At 57.2% G+C, this 21,109-nt stretch overlaps 1 protein-coding gene across 4 annotated transcripts in view; it reads left to right on the top strand.

The window, feature by feature from the left end:
* Positions 1 to 21,109, top strand: part of EPHB3 (EPH receptor B3) — a 29,488-nt gene that overhangs the window by 4,556 nt on the left and 3,823 nt on the right. Inside the window, exons 1-13 of one of the 4 annotated variants that reach the window (XM_059855684.1) lie at positions 4,927 to 5,427; positions 8,920 to 8,984; positions 9,388 to 10,060; positions 17,174 to 17,329; positions 17,477 to 17,812; positions 18,593 to 18,717; positions 18,873 to 19,041; positions 19,136 to 19,241; positions 19,613 to 19,710; positions 19,876 to 19,998; positions 20,097 to 20,344; positions 20,577 to 20,792; positions 20,882 to 21,031. In XM_059855684.1, the coding sequence (XP_059711667.1) occupies positions 8,928 to 8,984; positions 9,388 to 10,060; positions 17,174 to 17,329; positions 17,477 to 17,812; positions 18,593 to 18,717; positions 18,873 to 19,041; positions 19,136 to 19,241; positions 19,613 to 19,710; positions 19,876 to 19,998; positions 20,097 to 20,344; positions 20,577 to 20,792; positions 20,882 to 21,031 (2,457 nt within the window). In that variant the 5' untranslated portion in view covers positions 4,927 to 5,427; positions 8,920 to 8,927. Of the gene's footprint in view, positions 1 to 4,926; positions 5,428 to 7,253; positions 7,390 to 8,919; positions 8,985 to 9,387; positions 10,061 to 17,173; positions 17,330 to 17,476; positions 17,813 to 18,592; positions 18,718 to 18,872; positions 19,042 to 19,135; positions 19,242 to 19,612; positions 19,711 to 19,875; positions 19,999 to 20,096; positions 20,345 to 20,576; positions 20,793 to 20,881; positions 21,032 to 21,109 lie in introns of those variants that run through there. The other 3 variants (XM_059855682.1, XM_059855681.1, XM_059855683.1) reach the window with 3 other exon arrangements.

Here is a 21,109-nt window from a genome sequence, read left to right as displayed (position 1 = left end):
CGCCACTCCCAGAGGGGCTGCATCCGTCCCCTGGTGCCCACTTTCCCCTCGGTGCAGCTCAGCCCTCCAGCCTGCACTGCCTGAGTCGGGAGGTAGCGAGCCCAGTGCTGTCTTCGCATGGCCGCCCCGCTGAAGAGGAGCGGGAGCCATCTTGAGAAGAGGCTGGGGCGCAGCATCAGGGCCGAGCGCCGGCCCCATGGCCGCTCTCCACGCACGTGCCAGCGTGTGCTGGCTGAGGGTTCCCGGCCGGGACAGGGGGGAGGATTTTGCTGGGGGGTTGGGGGGGGGGTTCTCCTTATTTTATTTTTGCCCATTGCTAAGCCCCACTGTGCTGCGGGGCCTGGCGTTTCTCATGCATGTGGCAGAAGCTGTTGACAAACACCTGTTTCTCGGCCCCCTCCCCAGGAATGCCCCGGGGGCCCTGCGGGGGCTGCAGTGCCGCAGGGGTGGGCAGCAGGGATGTCCCCTCCCAGGGGAGCCCTCCCCCAGGATTCTCCTGCCCAGCAGCAGCTGCAGGGGGATTTAAGCCTCCCTGTTCCTTTGAGAGGTGTGGCTGTTGCGCAGGGCTGCCAAAATCCATCCCTGTCCCAGGGAAGGGGCACTGCTGTCCCCATGTCCCCTGCGCCCAGTCCTGCGTCTCTCAGGTGCTCAGTGCCTGCCCCACAAGGGCTGGGGCGCAGGGGGACCCCGCAGGGAGGGGGGGCACGCACACGCGGCATGCTATCCAAGGCCTTTTTTTATTAATGAGAAAAATGTGCAGGGCTTGAACGATCGCCAGGAACAGATTTATTCTAGTTCCCCAGAAATTAAACCGAAATGAAGGAGCGAGTCAGCCCGGCCCGGCACCCCCTCCTGACTCTGTGCTTGTTTTAACTTTGGAAGAATCTGACTTTGGGGGTGGGGGAGGTGGAGGAGGGAGGGGGGGCAGTATTTGGGTTTAAGCAGTTCCAGATGGGCTTGGTGCTCTCAGAGAGCTGAGGAAGTGAGCAGAGAGCAGCGCAGAGATTTGGGTAACTGCCCCAGGCAGAAGAGAGGAGGGAGATCTTGGCAGAAACTCCCACTCTGCACTGCCGGGATGGGATGGAGCTTGGCAGCCAAGCTACCCGTCTGTGGGGCGAGCCTTTGGATGTGCACAGAGTAACCTTTTTTGGGGAAGGGGTGGTTGGTTTTTTTCTTTTAAATATCATTACTCTTTCTCTGGGCACTTTCCAAAAGTACAACCTGGAAAAAAAATGGAGCTGGAGGGAGAGAGGGGCCTTTTGGATCTCAGCCTGACGCAAGCAGTTGCCCTGCGGAGGCAGGTCTGCAGTACTGACCGCCTTCTCTTCCCTCCCCTGAGGACTTTGGGGCTCTTCATCCACCCGTACCAGCCCAGCTCAGCTTGGTAGCCCCATGGGGACACCTGCCCCATGAAAACATGGCCACAGGGCAGTGGGGTCACAGAGAGAAGTGGCAGGAGTGTCCCCATCATAACATGTTCTGGAAACAAGGGTGGCTTTGCAGGCTGATTTGCTGCCTGTGTCCTAGTCAATGGCATTTGTGGCTCGAACAGGTCTGGCATCTCCTGATCAGATGAGTTATTTCTGTGGCAGCAGAGGATGGCGGCATGGCCATTCCTGCTGGGGACGGCGACCTATAAATCTGTCCTGCCTGCTGGCCCTAGGGCTCCTGCCTGCCTGGCACAGCTGGTCACATTGTCCGTATGGCAGAGAGCTGCAGCGGGCAGCCCCTTCCCCTGGGCCAGGCAGGGACATTCCTGTCCCAAGTGGGCAGTCTGGCAGCAGGCAAGGATGAGAGGCTGTCTGTGGGATCTGTCCGTTCCCCTTTGCGCACAGCCTGGCGCAGCAAAAGCATCTTTTCCCCCTAGACAAGCTGAAGCAGCAAGTACCGGGGCACATCCACCACGTGGGCAGGGATGTCAGCTCTTCCTTGGCCAAGCTGACCCTGGCATAGCACGCTGGTCTCTGACATCCGAAATCCCCGTGGTATTAATAGAACAGTAATTGCAGTGCAGGGCTGGGCTTGGGCAGCTGGCTCCCGTTTTCTCCCAGTGTCGGTACAGCCTTTCTGCAGGACCAGGGCCTGGCAGCAGGACCTGGCAGGCTTTTGGCAGTGGGCTGCACGTGTCCTTGGCATGCAGCTGGAGGGCAGAAGCTGCCATCCTGCAAAAGTCCAAGGCTTCAAGTGCTGTGGTTTAGAAGGGGGTGCACACAGTGTGATGCTGGCGGGTGCCGGAGCCTAGCTTGGCATGGCTCTGCTCATAAAACAGCAGAAATCTACCCTTCCCGCCTTGATCCAGTGCGTGACCGGCGGAAGGGGGCACCCATCCCTCCCTGCATCCCAGCCGCTGCCACTTGATCTGCCTTTTGCAGAGCTGGCACCTGTCCTCTCTCACATGCTTCAGTCTGTCTTGCAGCCATCAGGAAACAGCTCCTGGTGAGGAGCACGTGGCCGGAAAACCCTCTCCAGCCAGTTAGCGGATGGTGGGTTGGCGACAGGGCAGGGCTGGATGGAGGGAGCATTCCTGTCCCCCTCTACCCCATGTGCCAGGCAGCTCCCAGTCATCTGGGATCTGGATCTGGCCAATGCAGAAGGTGCAGGACATTGGGATCAGATGGGGAGGACTGCGAGAGAGATGCAGTAGGCCAGTGGCTCAGAGCCATGGGACCGTCTCCTGGCTTGAGGTTAATACCCCAGTGTAGGTGTGGGATTGGGAAATGAAGGATGCATCCTTGGAGCATCGTTGGAATTGGAGTTTTGGGCCCTGCTGTGAGCTTACCATGGTTCTGACAGGGCTGGAACTGGCAGTGGTGAGTGATGCCAGGACTGGCAGTGCTGCCCACCCCCGGCTGGGCTCTCTGGGCCGAGACTGCCTAGCTTGGTGTGTGCATGTGCCCCGTGTGCAGAGAGGGGCCTTAATCTCAGTTTGGGCCTCTGGGCCCTGCCATAATGCAGAAATAATGAGTCTATTATTAAGTGCCCACAGTACTTCTTCACTCCGGTGGCTCGCCTCCAGCAGCAGGCAGAACCTGCCCCGCTTGAAGTGGATGTGTCATCATTTGCCTCAGCAAATCCAATCCCCTTTGATGATGGGCCAAACGCCCTTGGCATGAAGGGCCACAGCTGTGATACAGGCCCCTTTTTTTCTTTCTTCCCTTCCTCTCTTCCCTTTGTTCCCAGTTCATTGACAAGTTGCTGGCTTGCCTTGGACCTGGGACAAGTGGATGTTGGTGGGCATGTGCGGTCAGAGCCCCTGTGCCCCCCCGGAGAGGGCTGGGGTGGGGGGCCAGCTCCCACGGCAGCCTCGCGTCTCCCCCCTCGGCGCTGGGGAGCAGCAGGCGCCCTGCTTGTCATAAGGACAGGTTCCCAGCGTGGGCGGTGATAGGGAGTGCTCCAGCCCTTCCCTTGGGCTGAACCGCACTGCCTGGCCTGCCCGGCCTGACAGTCGGGGAGGGCAAGGGTGGGACCAGCACAGCCCCCTGGCCTTGCGCTGGGCACTAGGGTAGATGGGTGTGCAGGGGGTCCCTGGAAGAGATGGGATTCCTGAGGGAGAATGAGGGCATATGAGTTGTACAGCATGCTGGCCGTGCTGCCAGCCCCATCCCTGCAGAGAGAACTAGCAAATAGTGCCAGCCAGATCCTTCCCCAGATTCACAAACCCCATGCCTGGCACCTCCACCATGGGTAGCCCCTGACCACCAAGGGTGCCTGCTGGTTCCCTGCCTGATGCCTCCCACGCTGGCTGCAGCCTTCCTCCCTGCTCTCCTGGCGCTTGACTGCATCATCAAGAGCCTCTCCTCCCTGCAGTGCAGCTCCGGCACAAGGGGCTGCCAAGTGCCAAAACCTCCCAGCACGCCACCTCCTGTGCTCCAGAGCTGCTGTCTGTGGTGTGCTCCATCCACGGAGCACGTGGGAGAGCTTCCTAAATGCAGGCAGCATGTGGAGTCCCCTGGCCTTGGAGCAGGGACATCCCCTGCCTGGGAGGAGGATGGCTACAGGGTTTAGGTGGGGTCAGAGGGGGAAGAACCCTCCTGGAGGAGGAGGAGGAGGGATCTGGGTGAGCCACATGCTTCAAGAAAACGTGTTGCGGGGTCTCCCAGACCTGACGCGCTCACAGGGCACTCCTGTGGCTCAGCTTTTGTGTACAGAACGCTTGTCAGCGGGAAAAGTGCAACCTCAGGTTCTCTCCCACAGGCAGCTCTTTGTTCCCAGATAAAGGACCTTACACCAAAGGCCCTTTGTGCCGCTGCTCAGAACAGTGCTGGGATTAATTGTACCGATAGGTGCTTGAATGGGGAGCACGCAAGGCCACTCACTCCTGGTGTAATTATCTTCAAAACTGAGAAAGAAATTAAAATATGCAGAGATGCCCCTTTTGGTGGCTTTTTGAATAGCAGGCAGTCTCCAGGATTAAAAGTGCATCTCTAAACAAGCTAGCTTTCCTTCCAGAGGAGAAAAACATGGCAGTGAGAGGGAAAAGAGGCACCTGGCACCACCATTAGCAGCCACCTTGGTGGAAGCCAAGCCATGTCCTGGGGCAAATGGCCCAGCCATTGACGGCATCTGCAGGAGCTCAGTGTGGGGCAAGGGGCCACATAAGGCTAGTCCAGGCCACTTGCCCCATGCTGAGCTCCTGCAGACATGGTGCCATGGTGTGCATAGCTCACAGAGAGCATGGGCACATTGCAGAACAGGTTCCTCTGTTTGCAGCAAGGCTGCGTGGGTGTCTTTACTAACTCTTCTCCCTTGCCTTCTTCCAGGATGCTCTGGACTTGCATGAGCTGCCTTCTCCTCATCGGGCCAAAGAGCTGGTATCCTATATTGCCAGTGTATCCTGATAAAAGCCATCAGTCCACATATTCAAGGGGGAGAGCATTCAAAGTGGAGCTTATTGGTGTAGACGACTGAGTCTTCCCCAGTGGCTTCATCTTGAAAGAATTTTGATAATTCCCCCCCTTTTCTGGCTCAGCCATCGCTGCCGCGCACGTCTGCCGCTCAACAGCGCGAGACGGGCTCTCTGGGCCTCTTAAGGGGGGAGTTCAAACGTTTTTGCTGGCCTCAGACCATGCATGCCGCATTCCTGAGCCTCAGCACCGGGAGAGAGAGGTCCCCGGCTCCAGATGGGTCCTTGCCAGGGCTTCAAACACCTAGTGAACTGCTGGGACTCTGTAGAGGTGGTGGGATGGCTGCTGGTAGGGGACTGCTCGTCTTTGCAGCTCAGGGTGTGCTTGGGAGGAGACGCGCAGGGCACGGAGGAGGCAGCCAGAATGATGCTCACTGCCCTGTCCAAGGAATAAGAATCTTTCCCTGTCCTGGGATCCACTCTGCCATGGAACTTCTGCTTCTATGTGGAGTCAAGCCTGGCTGGCTGCAGTTGCTGAGCATAGTGAGGCTCCTGCTTCATGCCTTGATTTTGCCCAGCTGAAGGTAAGGAGAGGACAACTCCCAGTGCTGCAGACAGTGATAAAGCAAGCCTTAGGGTGACTTCCCCAAGCTGGCAAAATTGGGAGCCAATTTCCCGTTGACTAATGGGACCAGGCTCTTGCTGTGGTGTGCGGGATTGAAGTTGCTTTGACTCACTGTTCAGCCAGCCCTGATGCCGTTCATGTCCCTCCACAGCACCTGCAAACCTGAAACACGCCAGGAAATCACCAGTGACACCTCTCAAGCCCCCTCTGGCACCATGGGCCAGAGGAAGAGAGTAACTGCTTGATCCTGAACCTCTGAAGCCCAGTGCTTGGGCTTCCCAGCCCAAGCATGCCCTCTCACATGCCCTTTCAAGGGGGACCAGTGCTTGTGTGCCTCAGTGTTTTTGGGAGAGGGGACCAGGTTTAGGGCCAGGTCATGGTGAGAGCTCTGCGGCACCTTTAAGGGCTGAGAGCAGATTCTGCAACTCAGCTCAGCGTGTGCCACCAGCCCCTGCACCATGCAGCACAGAAGCTCATAGGGCCTTCCAGCACCACCTTCACAATGGCAGGCTGCGGGGGTCTGGGAGGCTCCACTGACCCCTCCTGGGTCACTCTGCTGGCTGCAGGAAACCCCCTCTGCCCTCTGTGCTCAGCCTGTTTCCTTTAGCTGAGTTGCTCAGTGAAATTTTTTTTATTATTACTATTTCCCCTCCCCGCTCTCTCTGTGTGGTTTACGTGGCTCTCACGCCAACAGCCGGCTTGGCTCTGTCAGTTTTTCTCTCCTCTGCTGGTCAGATGGCAGATGCTGCCAAATTAGGATGCAGGCAGCGAGCCTCCTGTCCAAGCTGAGGTTCTGCCCATGGCCAACACTCAAGGGGAAGGACTCTGCCGGAGGGGACAACTGCCATGGCAAGGGCTTCCTACGTGGGGCCTGCTGCTGTGCACGAGAGTTCCCGCATACCCTGGACAGGTTTGGGAAGCAAACACCCACCATGGTCTGGTCAGTCCATGCTATGCTGTGGCTTGCCACAGCATCCTTGTGTCACTCTATTTGCGGGCACACCCTGCCACCCAGATCCCCATCTCCCCAGCCTGACTCACCGCCACAGCCACTCATCCATCAGCAGTCCCAGCCCTGAGAACGCAGGGCATCCCTTCCCCGCTCCTCCTGCAGAAACACCCCCGGCTGGCCCTGCACTGGCTGCACCCGCACAGTCTCTGCCCCGGGAGTTGGCAGCCCCGCACTGTGAGCGCTGAGCGCACGCTTGGCTCTGCTCACCGCCAGCACGGCGTGTCTGGGCCCTCAGCACTGCTGTGCCCTTATTAGGGCAGCCAGCACGGGGCCTGTCCCTCACAGAGGTGTGGGCAGCCCCCTTCTGGAACCTGCTCCCCCATCATCTGGTGCTGCCCACCCGCTCTGGCAGCCACCCCATGCAGGGGTCTGAGAAGTGCAGCAGTGTCTCCAGTGGTCTTGTGGCTGTGCAAAGCCACACTTGGCATCCTGCTGGGGTTCAGTAACTGATGGTATGGGAAATGAGAAGGGAGAGAGATGGCGGCTTGCTGTGTCCCTTGGGCAGGTAGTGCCTTGGGACTGAGCAGAAGCTGCCTTATGGGTGCACAGACTCATTCTGTTCATCCTGTGTCTCACCCTTCCTGCATTACCTGCTTGACAGAAGGCTTCTTCCTTGTCTCCCTCTGTTTTTGCCAGATGCCCCTAGTTTGTGTTCTTGAGAAACAGCAAATAACCCCTGCCCAGCAACCATCTCTGTGCTGGAGTCTGATGTAGATGCTGCCCTTCTGCACCTCTACCAGTGGGGAGTTGGCACCATGAAAGGTTTTCCTCCCTCTGTCCCCAGTGCCATGCCCACTGCTGGTGCCACCAGGCCACAATGGGACTGTGTTTGTGTTTGCTCTGGACGAACAGCCTGGGCGAGAAGCAAGCTCGCTGGCCCAGCTGGGAGCCTGGCAAGCCACAAGGCAGGTCAGAGAGCCCACACGTCCCTGAACGTGCTTGTTTGTGTGCCGCAGTGGCACCCACAGCCTGTGCTCCCAGCCTGCCTGTGGGTGCTGGCCTGGGAGCTGCTGGCGGGTCTTGCCGGGGTGGGACGCGGGAAGAAGGTGTTTACCTCCAGTCGGGCTTCATCCGAAACCCTGCGATGCGTGAATGCTTCCTTCCTCCTCCACACTTCCTCCCTGCCTAGGTCAGCCTGGGGTTTTCCTGGGGTGGAAGGAAAGAATCTGAAACTGCCTCTTGCTGTGGGGCTGAGCCATGGTGCTGGCACAGCTGAGCTGCCCTGGCACGTCCTTGTGCCCCAGCCAGCGAGAGTGAGCAGTTCCCAGCCCGCTGCTGGGTCTAGGAGAGCCATAGCTCCCTGCCCTTCCTCTTGAGTCAGGTGGGCTGAGAAGTGGACAGATGAATGGGCAGCCCTTGGGGGGGCTGCACAGGTTTCCGGATGGGGCCATGCTTGTGGCTGGGGAGGGGGATACCCTCATCAGGGAGGTGTTTTGGCCCTGGTCTTGGGTCTTGCTCGGTGCAGGCAGCAGAGCCCCCCAGAGCACACCCGGGTCTCCAGGCATATGCACCCTGCTTCCACCAAACCCCCCCTAGGCAAAAGAAGGTCCAGAGGACCCCGGGGTGCTGGGGTGCCTGCTCCCCTCCAAACAGTCTAAGGGCCATCCCTGGAGCAGAGCTCACAGGGCCAGCAGCTCACAGAGGGGTCATTGGCCCCTGAGCATGTCAGTGTGCTCTCATCCTTGTGTTTCACTCCTGTTTTTGCGCGTGGTGCTCGCGCGGAGCCACGCGGCTCTGCCTGGGATTAGCGACAGCTGCCTGCAATTGCAGCTCTTCCCAGACAAGCGTCTCGCTCCCCCAAGGCTGGGGCTGGGGCTGTTTGGGGAATGCTGCCGGGGTGGTTTGTCTTGTAGTCTGCTCCAGGAATGTTGGCCAGACGGTCAAATTCTTCTCCCCTCTTGTAAAATGAGTGATGTGGGGCGTCTCTGGGAGAGCAGCCTGCCAGTCCCTCCTCCTCTGGATAAACCTGCCTGGCCCGCACCGCCCTGTCATGGGAACAGGCCCTTTCAACCCCAGCCACATTAAATACGCGCCCTGCCAAAGCAGAGGGGGAGGGTGCGGACAGGGGCGCCCGGTCTTCCTCCTTTGGCACCCCTGCACTGCCTGGGGGACACGTTTGGCTGTGCTAGTTGCTGGGGATGGCAGCTTGTCCCCATCTCCCCCTTGCCACCTGGCCAGCTCCTCGTCCTGCCGCTTGCCTCCTCCAGCACAGCTCTCCAGGGACGCCTCGCTCTTCCTGTTCTCTTGACAGGAGAAGAGAAATCTGGAGTCTGTCTGCGCCGCTCCCCCCTCCTCCCACCACGTCTCACCCCCCAAGTTGCTGTTTTCCACAGAAATGTCAGGCTCAGCTCTCTTCTCCCCCACTCCTCCTGGTTTTTTTCCCCTCTAATCTTGGCCTTCATCTCCAATTACTTCTTTCTCTCCTTCCTTTCTCTCCAGAGACCCTGATGGACACAAAGTGGGTGACCTCTGAGTTGGCATGGACAACTCATCCGGAGACAGGGGTAAGTTTGGAACCAGCCCTGGTCCTGACCTCCAAAGGGCAGAGTTGGCCCTGGCCCCATGGGAATCGAGGGCAGAGCTGGCCCTGGCCCCATGGGAATCATGGTTGCTCACCAGGTCCTTTGTGAAGCTGGCTGCATCTTTGGCCTTTCCTCCTGTGCATATCCTCGTCTTGTGAAACCATCTCCTCTTGACTCCGTGCCAGCGGAGTGGGAGTGTCATGGTCCCTGGCCTGGGTTGCTCTTAGTCAACTTGATGACCAGGAGGGTTGTGACAGGTGAAGGTGTAGCTGCTGCTCTTCCCTGTGGACTGTTGCCTGTTCCCCCCCACCCTGTGCCATTCACGATGTGTCTGTAGCACTGATGTCCCTGGCTGGGGATCTAACCCTTTCCCTCTCAATCACAGTGGGAAGAAGTCAGTGGTTATGATGAGGCCATGAACCCTATCCGCACGTACCAGGTCTGCAACGTACGGGAGGCCAACCAGAACAACTGGCTTCGTACCAAATTCATCCAGCGCCAGGATGTCCAGCGCGTCTATGTGGAGCTGAAGTTCACTGTGCGGGACTGCAACAGCATCCCCAACATCCCTGGCTCCTGCAAAGAGACCTTCAACCTCTTCTATTACGAGTCAGATACGGATTCTGCCTCTGCAAACAGCCCTTTCTGGATGGAGAACCCCTATATCAAAGTGGATACAATTGCCCCAGATGAGAGCTTCTCCAAGCTGGAGTCTGGCCGCGTGAACACCAAGGTGCGCAGCTTTGGCCCTCTCTCCAAGAATGGTTTTTATCTTGCCTTCCAAGACCTGGGAGCCTGCATGTCCCTCATCTCTGTCCGGGCTTTCTACAAGAAATGCTCCAACACCATTGCTGGCTTTGCTATCTTCCCGGAGACTTTAACGGGGGCCGAGCCCACTTCCCTGGTCATCGCCCCGGGCACCTGCATCCCCAATGCAGTGGAGGTGTCTGTGCCCCTCAAGCTGTACTGCAACGGCGACGGCGAGTGGATGGTACCCGTGGGAGCATGTACATGTGCTGCTGGATATGAGCCCACCATGAAGGATACCCAGTGCCAAGGTATGTGCATGGCAGTGTGATCATGGCTTTTGTCCCCGTGGGTGCGTTGATGTGAAGGAGGTGATTTTACGTTGAGCTCAGTCTGGTTTTGGAGACTTTTCTCTGATGAGTGAGCAGGGTGGTATCTCAGAGGACTGGTCTGCAGTTTGACTCCGAAGCCTTAAAACCTTTGTGGTCTGGACACATGCAGTGTCTGCTGGGACACACTGGTGAGCAACCAGCAGTGCTACCCTCTGTGGGATGCATCTCCTTGCACAGGGCTGCAGCTCAAGGCATGGTCCTCAGCAGGGATCCAACACATTTAAGCCCTTGAGCATTACCAAAACCTCTCTCTCATCGCTGCTGCAGTATCCAGCGTCTTCCCTCTCTCCCTCCTGCAGTGCTCGTGGCTGGGGCAAGTGATTGTTCTTGGCAAGTGTGATTTCACGCTGCTTGTGCGGAGGCTTGTTCAGAAGCCCTGGTGGTGAGCTGGGCTCCCCTGTGGGAGAAGCCATGCTGATGCATGCTCCCCCTGCCAGTGCTGAAAGCTTGCAGCAGGGATGGTAGGGAGCAGCACGAAGGCAGGGGATTTGAAGCTCCTTGTTCTTGCTTGAAGGGAAGGAAACATGCCCTGCACATGGAGATGTTGGGGATGGAGAGGCACCCTAGCAGCAGGATATCTCTGTGTGGGTCCTGCAGCTGCCATGGTCTCCCACAATAGCTTTGGTGTTGCTGTTTAACCCCAGTTTGGGTGTGTTGGTAAGGAAAAATCTGTCTGGATGAATGTTGCATTCCCTTGGGGTGATTTTTTTTCTTGTGAGCTGTCTCTGTCAGGGAGGATCCTGCCCTGGGGTGGCTGGAGTTTAGGGCAGAAAGGTTGCTGTTCCCCTTGGCTGCAGGCATTGTAAGGGAGTGGGATGCTGGCAGGGCCCCCAGCACTGGATGCCTTGTGCTCGCCGATGACGGGATGCTTGGCGCCAGCCCTTTGCTCTTGGCAGGGGCCGTGTGATTTGGGATGGCCTGTGACGTGGGGCTCGGGCCAGGCTGGCCTCCCCGTTGGCTTTGGGAGCAGTGTAGCTGACAGCTGTGCTGCTGTGGCTGGGTAGGGAGAGGTCAGTCTCCACAGGGCCGCAGCTCTGCCGGGGATCCAGAGCCTCCAGCACCATCAGTGCCAGCACAGCTCTGACTTCAGCACCACAGCCCCCTGCATCAGTCTTGTGAGCAGCCAATCTGGCTCCTCCTGAGCTGATGGACCCCACTGCCAGGCATCCGTCCACACTTTAAACTGCACTGAGGTCCATGCTCCTGGGTAGCTGCTTTCCTTCTTGCTTGGACTGGGAGATCTTAGACCATACACGATGTTGGCTCTTTACCAGCAAGAGTGGGGTTTGGGCACAAGCTGACAGTTTCCAGCCAGTACCGGGGATGTGCTGAGAGGGGGCATCCCAAGGCAGGACAGAGCTCCTCAGATTAGGCTCAGGAGCCTGGGGCGAGGTCCCGTCTCCACATCCCCAAGCTGGGCAGAGCCCCATGTGGCAGCTTTCCAGCACCTTTGATTTCCCACCAAGCCCCAGCTTCTGCTGCAGCAGGCAGGGAAGCCACGCTGGGCCATGGGCACGTCTCCATCCGGCAGCCTGCCTTCTCGCTGGGCAGGAGCGGCGGTGTCCTCACGTTTCTCTGGGAAAGTTGCACCGCGCTTGTAGGATCAGATTTTCCGCCATATGATCGTGTGTTTTAAGTGGAAACAGCTGAAGAAGGGCTGGGAGAAGCTGGAGCTGCAGCTCCTTTTTTCCTCTTGGCTGGATGTACCCTTAGCCCATTTCCACAGTCCAGCACCCCCAAGAAGTCTCGGAGCCAGTGTCGTGGGCAGCAGTGTGGATGCAGCCCCCCAAAGCTGGGGTTTCATCACTCCTGCCCCAGGGAGCCCGGAGGGGCTTCTCCGTGCAGGCGAGCAGCGCTCCAGAGTGCCAGATGGCATTTTAATAAATAACAATACCCAGTTACTGCTTAGATGGGATAAGCCCTGTTGTAAATCTCCCCCTTTTCCCAGACTTTCAGTGGCCTTTGAAGACCTCCTCCTCCTCCTCCTTCTCTTTATCTCCATCCAAGTCAAGATTAGAGCTCACATTCAGACCTGTTACAATGCAGCTTGTATCCCAGTCCCTCGGGAGCAGAGGGCTCATCCTGCCCGACTGAAGACAGTTTCTTTGGCATGCTTTGTAAGGCAATACGCCAGGCTGGTACCTGGCGCTCTACTCCTGAGTTGCCACAGCATTGATTTGGCATCTCATTCTCAGCCTCATTATCTTTATTTAATTAGCACACTGCCCTTCTGGGGGTTGTGCCGCTTCCCACACACTCCCTACCACGCAGAGCTACAGAGGCAGCTCTTGGAGGACAAGAAGGAGCTGCTGGCCAGGGAGGGGAGCAAAGGCTCCCACATGCCTCCATGGGCTGGGGTGCACTGCACTCACATCCCAATCCCTGCAGCCCCTGGGGTTTAGCTTTTCCCCAGCCCATCCTTTCTCCTTTTCATTAGGAGGCACCCAAACAGTTCAGGGGATTTGGTGTCAGGGGGCTCCCCAAAAATGTTCCTGGGCATGTGCTCCACAATAGATTTGTTGGGATTTGCGCCCCTTACGTTGCTGGCTTCACACAAAAACAGAAAGGCTGCTGTGGCAGGGTGGGCAATGAGCCCCCTCCTTGCATGTCCCCTCTGCTTGGGAGGAGGACCACAGTGCCCCCAGAGCCTGCACCCCACCTGGGAGGGGAACTGAGTCTGTGTGATGCAGTCCATGGAGACCCAAACCATAGGAGCACTGGGGGTGACAGTGTCCAGCATGACACCGCACCTTCCTGAGATCTATTTCTCAGTCTTTTTGATGTTTCTTTTCTCGTGGCACCAGGCACTGAACATTTGGGCACAATCAGTAGGTGAGCACAGGTCAAGCTGGGGCCAAAATCAGAATTTTTGCAAAAATAAATTTCCCTTGCAATCAGTGACTAATGAAAACATCACCCTGAATTAAATAAAAAAAAAATGCCAAGCAAGCATTGCACTTGCCAACTGTTTGCAGCTTTGCATTGCAACATGGGCTTGCTGCATGAAACCCAGGAAGTGAAACTGCCTGGGATTAATTGCCCGGGATTCCAGATCAAAGGCAGCAGCAGGGAAGGCAGGGAGAGCTGCCGGTTTACAGCCAGGCAGCTCCACAATGGGTTACTTGTAACACAGTCGAGGAAATCTGCCCCTGCCGTCCTGCCTGTGACCCACTGTGGCTCAAGAGGCAGCTTTGCTTATTGAATTTTTTTTTCTTTTCTTAGAAAAAAATTGTTTTCCTGCCTGTTTCTTGGATGCCACTTCAAACCCCCAAAGGCTCTCTCCCTTCTCTCCCTTCAGATTTACTCCATTCACTTTTGGACTGTGCTCGTGTGAAATATTTTTACCCAAAGGGTGATTATTTTACTGTATTTTAAATAACTGCCTTTTAAGAGAGACTTAAAAACAGAGTTACCACCTCGGCTGTAGCCAGGCTGTTGCTTCCACAGCGCTGCTCCATCTGTAGCCACTTACGACAGCGAGAAGGGAGCGAGCTGTGCAGGTTCATAAAGCACAGATCGTCCCGAACAAACCTGACTGCTGCCTCTAAAGAAATTACAGGGTTGATGGGCAAAGGGATATGATCAGTTTAATTTATCTAGGCTCAGGCGAGGCGTCCTGCTTCAATCCTACAGGGAGAGAAATAGCTGCAAGGATGTTGGAATATTGTAGTGTGAATGGGAAGCAGTTGAAACATGAAACATGGTAGTTTGGGGCTGGTTTTTTCCTGTGTGTCATGGCTATCCCTGCCTTCCCCAGGGGAGAGGACCCCAATGTTTTGGGGATGCACGCATGGTTCACTGCTGCTTGCCTGCATCCCGTGCAATAATGGAGGCTGCCTACGGGATGAGTCACTGCTCTCTGCTGCTGCCAGAAAGGTTTTATTTCGGTGGTTTTTTCAGCTCCCTTCCTTGAACTTTATTCACTACGGTGGGGATTGTATTTGGGAGTAGTAACCCCCTCTTCCCCCAGCTCTGTGCTGCAGCTTTTTGAGACAGGATCAGGCCCTGGAGGAGGGCGGCTGATGAAAATCCTGGAGGGGCTGCCAGAAGCAGCTGGATGGCGGCGTTTGCCATGCCGGGAGTGCGATGCCCCATAGGGGGTGCAGGGGCAGCTTTACAGCAGGGCTGTGTTACTGTCCTCCTCCCTCCCACGCCCCACACAAATCCCCTCTGTGGCTGATCTCCGCTGTCAGGCCAGACTGCCTCTCCCTCCCATCAAACCAGCGGCTCCTCTCCTCTTCGGTTCCCTGACCTGTTATCCTGTGGCTGTCACTGGCTGTCATGTTCTCCCCAGAAGTGACCGCAGCACAGCACCGGGAGATGTGATCTGTGTGCAGAGGTTCAGAGTTGTTATTTTATTTGAGGACACTTCAGCAGGAAAAGTGCTTATGCAAAGCTCTCGGCAGTGAGAAGGGAGCCTGGCTTCCCAGCTCAGGCTGGATGGAGTCACGTTCCCACTCCAGAGCTCCCAGGCTCGTTCCGCAGCGTGCCGGCCAAGACAGTGGTTGTTGTACAGGCAGTTTCTTGCAGAGAAGAGATGACACAGCGGCTTATCCACCAGGGACCTGGGATCAGCTTTCAGCTCAGTTACAGCCTTCAAATGTGGCGGCTGAGAGCTGTCACACTGCCACCGAGGTCTTTATGCTCTGATTTATTAAGCAGAGTTGGAAATCTACACACTGGAGTGCATCTGGGCCTCGGTCCCTCTGCTGCTCTTCCCCTTCTTAACAGGGCTGGTTCATGGCTCCCCTCCCCCTCCTGCCAGGATAGCATAAGGATGCAAAGAAAAGGCCTTCATCCCTTGTGCCTGCACTGGGCACTACTTAGGGGTGGCAGGGAGATGCTGAAGGACAGCTCTGCCTGTCCCTTCCTCCTCTGTCTGGGAGGCCACTGTCACCTCCGTACCCATAACCCACTGGGCACCGGCTGGCACTTCACATGCTGGAGACCAAGTGCCCACATCCCTCCTGCATCCTTTCCAAGCCCCTGGCTGTCCTTGGCTGCCATGCCATGCTTGGGCTGTCAGCTTCACACAAGTTCTGGTTGCTCTGGCTTCACTCTCCCCCAACAAGCCTGTTCAGGGGGTTTTGTCCCTGATGGATCTGGGCTCCTCTCCATAACCAAAGCATGTTTGGCAGCTTTCTGAGCCCAGAGCATTCCTGTCCAAGAGGTTTCAGTCATCTCTCATTCCTCAACAATCTGGTTCCTTATGTGTGAATCTGCATCCACCCAGTTTGAACCGCCTGGGACTCCAGCCGGGGTGCGTCTGCCTATGCCAAGGCTTCTCTGCGACCTCAGGGCCTCTGCTGTCCACATAAAGACACATTTTCTGATGGCCTGGTTGTCCCAGGCTGGGAAGACAGAAGCCCTCGACCTGCTGGCTTCCCATTGCTTGCCAAGGAGCAGATCTGTGCACTGCTTTGCCTTCCAGCCTGCACAGTCAGGACGGGCAAAGCTTTCATTTCCAAAGGGAAGGCCCAGAGGCTGGGTGAACTCAGGTCAAGGAGCTGGAGTTAGTTGAGCCATGTAGTCAGTCCTGTTTTGACCAAAGAGGAGTCTCTCTGCTGGAAGGCTCACACCCTGGGAGCAGGAAGCAGCTCCTGACACCCATCCAGGCAGAGGGGCGGGTGGGCAGGCAGTTGTCTCTGCAAGGGCTGCTCCCATGTCCCCCTGGCCAGCAGCACTGCAGAGGAGCGGGGCTTCTCCTTTGGGGCTGCTGCTGCTTGGTGCCTGGGCAAACCAGGGACCCAGGACAGCACCTGGAGCTGTGTGCAGGTCCCTGTGGGGCCGGCCTGGCAGCGTGTGACTCACAGCACTCCACGCCCCATGTAGGGCTGCAAACAGCCGGAAGACTTCCACAGAGGGTGTTGGGAGATGCCTCGTAGCAGGAAACTTCCACTTGCCACAGCCTGGTGAAGCACCAGGAAACCTCCTCCTGTTTTCAGGATGATGTGTGACAGGCGTGGGAGGGTTACCTGCCCTGGGAGCTTCCCTAACATGGTGGAGCAAGGAGGACGTGCTCTCCTTTGGGGCCATCGGTGCTGATGCTGCCCCAGCTGTGGCAAACAGGGTGATGCTGAAGCAGAGCCGGCGCCAGTGGGTCTCTCACCTCATCCGGCTGCAAACACAGAGCACAGAATCCACTTCCTAGGGCAGCAGTGTGATAAATTGGGCTATTTTGAGGTGTGGGTCAGGTTCCCGGAGGCCGCTCTGCTCCTCGGCTCAAGTGCTGTTAAACCTTTCACGTGCCCCTCATTACAAATAAACACCTTGTGGTGCCAATGGGGCCGTATCCCAGGACTCGCGGCTCCTTGAAGGACCCTGATCGGAAGCGGAGGAGGGAGGTGGCAGTGATGCTGAAGCAGCTCTTCAGCCAAGGACCTGCAGGAATGTTTTCATCTCGCTCAGTGCTCCACTTGAGTCGACCTCGTGAGGTGCCGCCGCCCTGGGACTGAGAAGTGGCTCAAGAGCCTGAGGCGGAAGGTTTGGGGCTGAGTGGCTGATTTTGGGTGGTGGAAGCCTCTCCTAGGGGCTGCAGAGGAATTCTTTCCTTCCCAGCCATATTTCCCCAGAGGATGGACCTGGCACTGTGAAGGTTGCCAGGCCTGGAAAACAGCATGGCCTTCCTCCATGGAAGGGAGCATGGTAATACCCTTGGGAAGGGTAGTGAAGAAACATAACTGAGGAATGGAGCTCTGGATGGACCTGCTGTGTCCCCCCCATACTGCTGGTGATTACCAACTCTTCCCACCTCCAGTTACTTTGGGTCTGCTGCTGGAGCCCAGCATTTCCTGGCAGAGCTGTGCCTGAGCCATCTGGTGCTTCCAGCAGCCCACTCTTCTCACCCTTCCCAGGCGTGAGTCCCTGGGCATGGCTGATGGCAGTAGAAGGGCTTGTAGGAGGCCTGAGGTCTTCAAGCCACTGATGAAAGATTTGGCAGGGCAGTGAGGAAGAGTCTGCCCAGCTGTGGTGGGAGCAGTGAATGTTTTCTGGGTTCACTTTCTAACTCAGGTCTGGTTTGCTTTCCTTCAGCGTGCGGTCCAGGAACCTTCAAATCTAAACAGGGGGAAGGTCCCTGCTCTCCCTGCCCTCCCAATAGCCGGACCACCTCTGGAGCAGCAATGGTCTGCACTTGTCGAAACGGCTTTTTCCGGGCCGACACGGACCCTGCAGACAGCGCCTGCACCAGTGAGTCCTGCTCTGGGCAAGGAGGGGAGGCAAGGGAAGCTGTGGAGGTGATGGGGGTCTGTGTCTGGATGGGGCTTTGTGCTGTGCCCATGCCAGGGCTGAGCTGGACATGAAGACACCCACTCCTGCCCTGACATATCCCTGCAGGTGTCCCCTCAGCTCCCCGCAATGTCATCTCTAACGTGAACGAGACGTCACTGGTGCTGGAGTGGAGCGAGCCGCAGGACACGGGCGGGAGGGATGACCTGCTCTACAACGTCATCTGCAAGAAATGCAGCGTGGAGCGGCGCCTGTGCACCCGCTGCGACGACAACGTGGAGTTCGTGCCGCGCCAGCTTGGCCTCACTGAGCGACGCATCTACATCAGCAACCTGATGGCCCACACCCAGTACACTTTCGAGATCCAGGCCGTGAATGGCATCTCCAACAAGAGTCCCTACCCTCCCCATTTTGCCTCTGTCAACATCACCACCAACCAGGCAGGTCAGTGGAGCCACCAGGGAGCAGGCTGTATCTCCTGCGCAGAGTGGAGTGGAGCAGAGATTTCTTTCTGACAGCCTGGGAGGCTGCAGTCCTTTGTGGTGCTGCCTAACTGGCTCTCTGGGCCTGCATCAAATCCCCTGGGTAAACTCTCCTCTCTGTTTAAAGCATGTCCCTAGAGGAGATGAGATCAGAATGCATGCAAGTAGAGAAGACTAGGGCTGGCAGATGCTCCAGAGAGCTCTGGATCTTCTAGACCTACCCCAGAGGTGCTGTGCCAGTTGTGAGGGGAGGAGGAAGGAAATGAGATTTCTCTTCTGTGTGTGCCTGGGAAGGCTCAGCACTAGCCCAAGCCTTTGCAGGCAGCCAAGTGCTCTGCCATTCCCTCCTTCCTCCCGCTCTGGCCCCGCTCCAGCGTGCTGGTAATCTCCAGCCACTGCGCACTGATCTGATTTCACGGGTCTTGTTGCTGGGGTGGAGCACAGAGCTCCTGGCAAATGGAGGAGGGGAGGGAGCCCCGTTTTGGGTTGGCAGGGCCCTTCCTCAGTCTACGGCTAGGCATGGAGTGAAGCATGACTTCAGCGCTATTTCTGAGGCTCCCCTTGGGGTTGAGATCACACGTCCTTATGGAGACTTGGGGGAGGCCAATCTCAAAGCTTTTCCATGCCTTTCCACGAAGATTATCCAAGCAGGTCACAGGCAGAGCATTCCCTACACTGTGTGGGATGGTGGAGGTGGAAACCTGGTGCAGGTGGCTCATTCCTTCCCTGCCCTCCTTCCTAGCCCCATCTGCTGTACCGACAATGCACCTGCACAGCAGCACCGGGAACAGCATGACGCTGTCATGGACTCCCCCAGAGAGACCCAACGGCATCATTCTGGACTATGAGATCAAGTATTCAGAGAAGGTAAAGCAGGAACAGCCTTTTCCCTCCTCCAGCCCTTCTAGTTGGCCATCAGCACTATGGCATAGGGGGTCCCTGCAAACCTGGCTCCTGGGGGATGTGGGAGCCGGCAAATGGAGGGTGGCTTCACAGAGGTGACACCCACATCTCCCCTACAGCAAGGCCAGAGTGATGGCATCGCCAACACAGTCACCAGCCAGAAGAACTCGGTGCGGCTGGACGGGCTGAAGGCCAATGCTCGGTACATGGTGCAGGTGCGGGCACGCACCGTGGCGGGATACGGCCGCTACAGCCTCCCCACGGAATTCCAGACGACTGCGGAGGGCGGTAGGTACCAGCACTGGGCTGCCTCCATCACCCAGCCCTCCCATGGCTGCTCCTTTCCCAGCTTGACCTTGATTCCTGCCTGTCCCTCCATCAGGTTCCACCAGCAAGACTTTCCAGGAGCTGCCTCTGATCGTGGGTTCGGCCACTGCAGGGCTGGTGTTCGTCATCGTGGTGGTGGTGATTGCTATCGTCTGCTTCAGGTACTAGCTTTTTCAGGGAAGAGGGCTTCAAATCTGGGTTTGGTCGTTGCTCATGTCTGCCACAGAGCTTTCCCCCCCTTCACCTGTGGGCAGAGCTCTAGCAGCTCCAGTCAAAGAGTGAAGGACTGGACCGGCCACATGTGGGTCCCAGAGCAGGGGTCCTGTGGGAGGATTGTGCCTCTGCTTCCCCAGCACGAGCTGGCCTCTGCCCAGGCTCCTGCCATGCACTCAGCACAACTAGGCCATCTCCTCCCATCGCACCTCGCGTGGAGGGATAGCTCTGTGCACAGGCTGCCAGAGGGAAGGCTCTCTGGCAGAGGGTGTCTGTGCTGGGATTTGGAAGTTGGCAGTGAATGTCTTTGCCCCATCAGGAAAGGGATGGTTACTGAACACCTCCTCTCGTCTCCTTTGGGCAGGAAGCAGCGCAACAACACCGACCCTGAGTACACAGAGAAGCTGCAGCAATATGGTGAGTGTGAGAGCCCAGCAAATGGACTCTCGCTACCCTCTCCCAGTTCCTGTCCCATGCAAAGGGGCAGCCTTTTCTAACAAGGGTGGGCTGGCAGCCAGCCAAGTGGCTTGACATCTGTCACCCTTGCTGCGTCCCTCCTGGTGATGGCTTCTGCCCTTGCAGTTACCCCTGGGATGAAGGTGTACATTGACCCTTTCACCTACGAGGACCCAAACGAAGCTGTCCGGGAATTCGCCAAAGAGATTGACATCTCCTGTGTGAAAATTGAGGAGGTCATTGGAGCAGGCAAGTCCTGGGGCTGGGCACAGCAGGTGCTGAGACTACTGCCTCTCACCCTCTCCTGTGGCTCACCATGCTGCTCCCCTTTCTCCTTCCCACGACAGGAGAGTTTGGTGAGGTGTGCCGTGGGCGCCTGAAGCTGCCTGGCCGCCGCGAGATCTTCGTGGCCATCAAGACACTGAAGGTGGGCTACACGGAGCGGCAGCGGCGGGACTTCCTGAGTGAGGCCAGCATCATGGGCCAGTTCGACCACCCCAACATCATCCACCTGGAGGGGGTGGTGACCAAGAGCCGCCCCGTCATGATCATCACGGAATTCATGGAGAACTGTGCGCTTGACTCCTTCCTCCGGGTGAGCATCCATCCCCTCCTTCTCTGGCCTGGGGGCTGCAGTGCATGGGGGGGCAGCAGCTCTGAGCCCTTCTCCATCTCTCTACATGGTCATGCTGGTGTCCCAGGGTTAAGCTCTGAGTGGAAAAACAGGGGTGGCTCTAGGGAGGAGGAAGGTGATGGTGGTAGCACATTGGGATCCTTCCTCAATCTGTTCAGGGTGTTGCAAACCCCTCTGATCTCTCCTCTGGCAGTTGAATGATGGGCAGTTCACAGTCATCCAGCTGGTGGGAATGATGCGAGGCATCGCCGCTGGCATGAAGTACCTTTCAGAGATGAACTATGTGCATCGGGATCTGGCTGCCCGCAACATTCTGGTCAACAGCAACTTGGTCTGCAAAGTGTCTGACTTTGGGCTCTCTCGCTTTCTGGAGGATGACCCAGCTGACCCCACCTACACCAGCTCCCTGGTATGGGACACTCACAAGGGATCTGGGATCTGGGGCTGGGGGGAGACACCTCAGGTATGCATTAATCATGGAGCTGTGTATCCGTGCAGGGAGGCAAGATCCCAATCAGATGGACAGCTCCTGAGGCCATCGCCTACCGCAAATTCACTTCAGCCAGCGATGTGTGGAGCTACGGCATTGTCATGTGGGAAGTGATGTCCTACGGGGAGCGACCTTACTGGGACATGTCCAACCAGGATGTAAGTGCTCTCTTGGAAGTAGGGAACTGGGAGCTGTAGGATGCCTGTGCGAGCCTAGGCAGCTCACAGACTGCCTCT

Source organism: Haemorhous mexicanus, chromosome 10 (assembly GCF_027477595.1).
Source record: "Haemorhous mexicanus isolate bHaeMex1 chromosome 10, bHaeMex1.pri, whole genome shotgun sequence".
In the NCBI taxonomy this organism is placed as follows: Eukaryota; Metazoa; Chordata; class Aves; order Passeriformes; family Fringillidae; genus Haemorhous; species Haemorhous mexicanus.
Note: the sequence above shows the minus strand (reverse complement) of the source record. Positions and strands in the feature narration are given on the sequence as shown.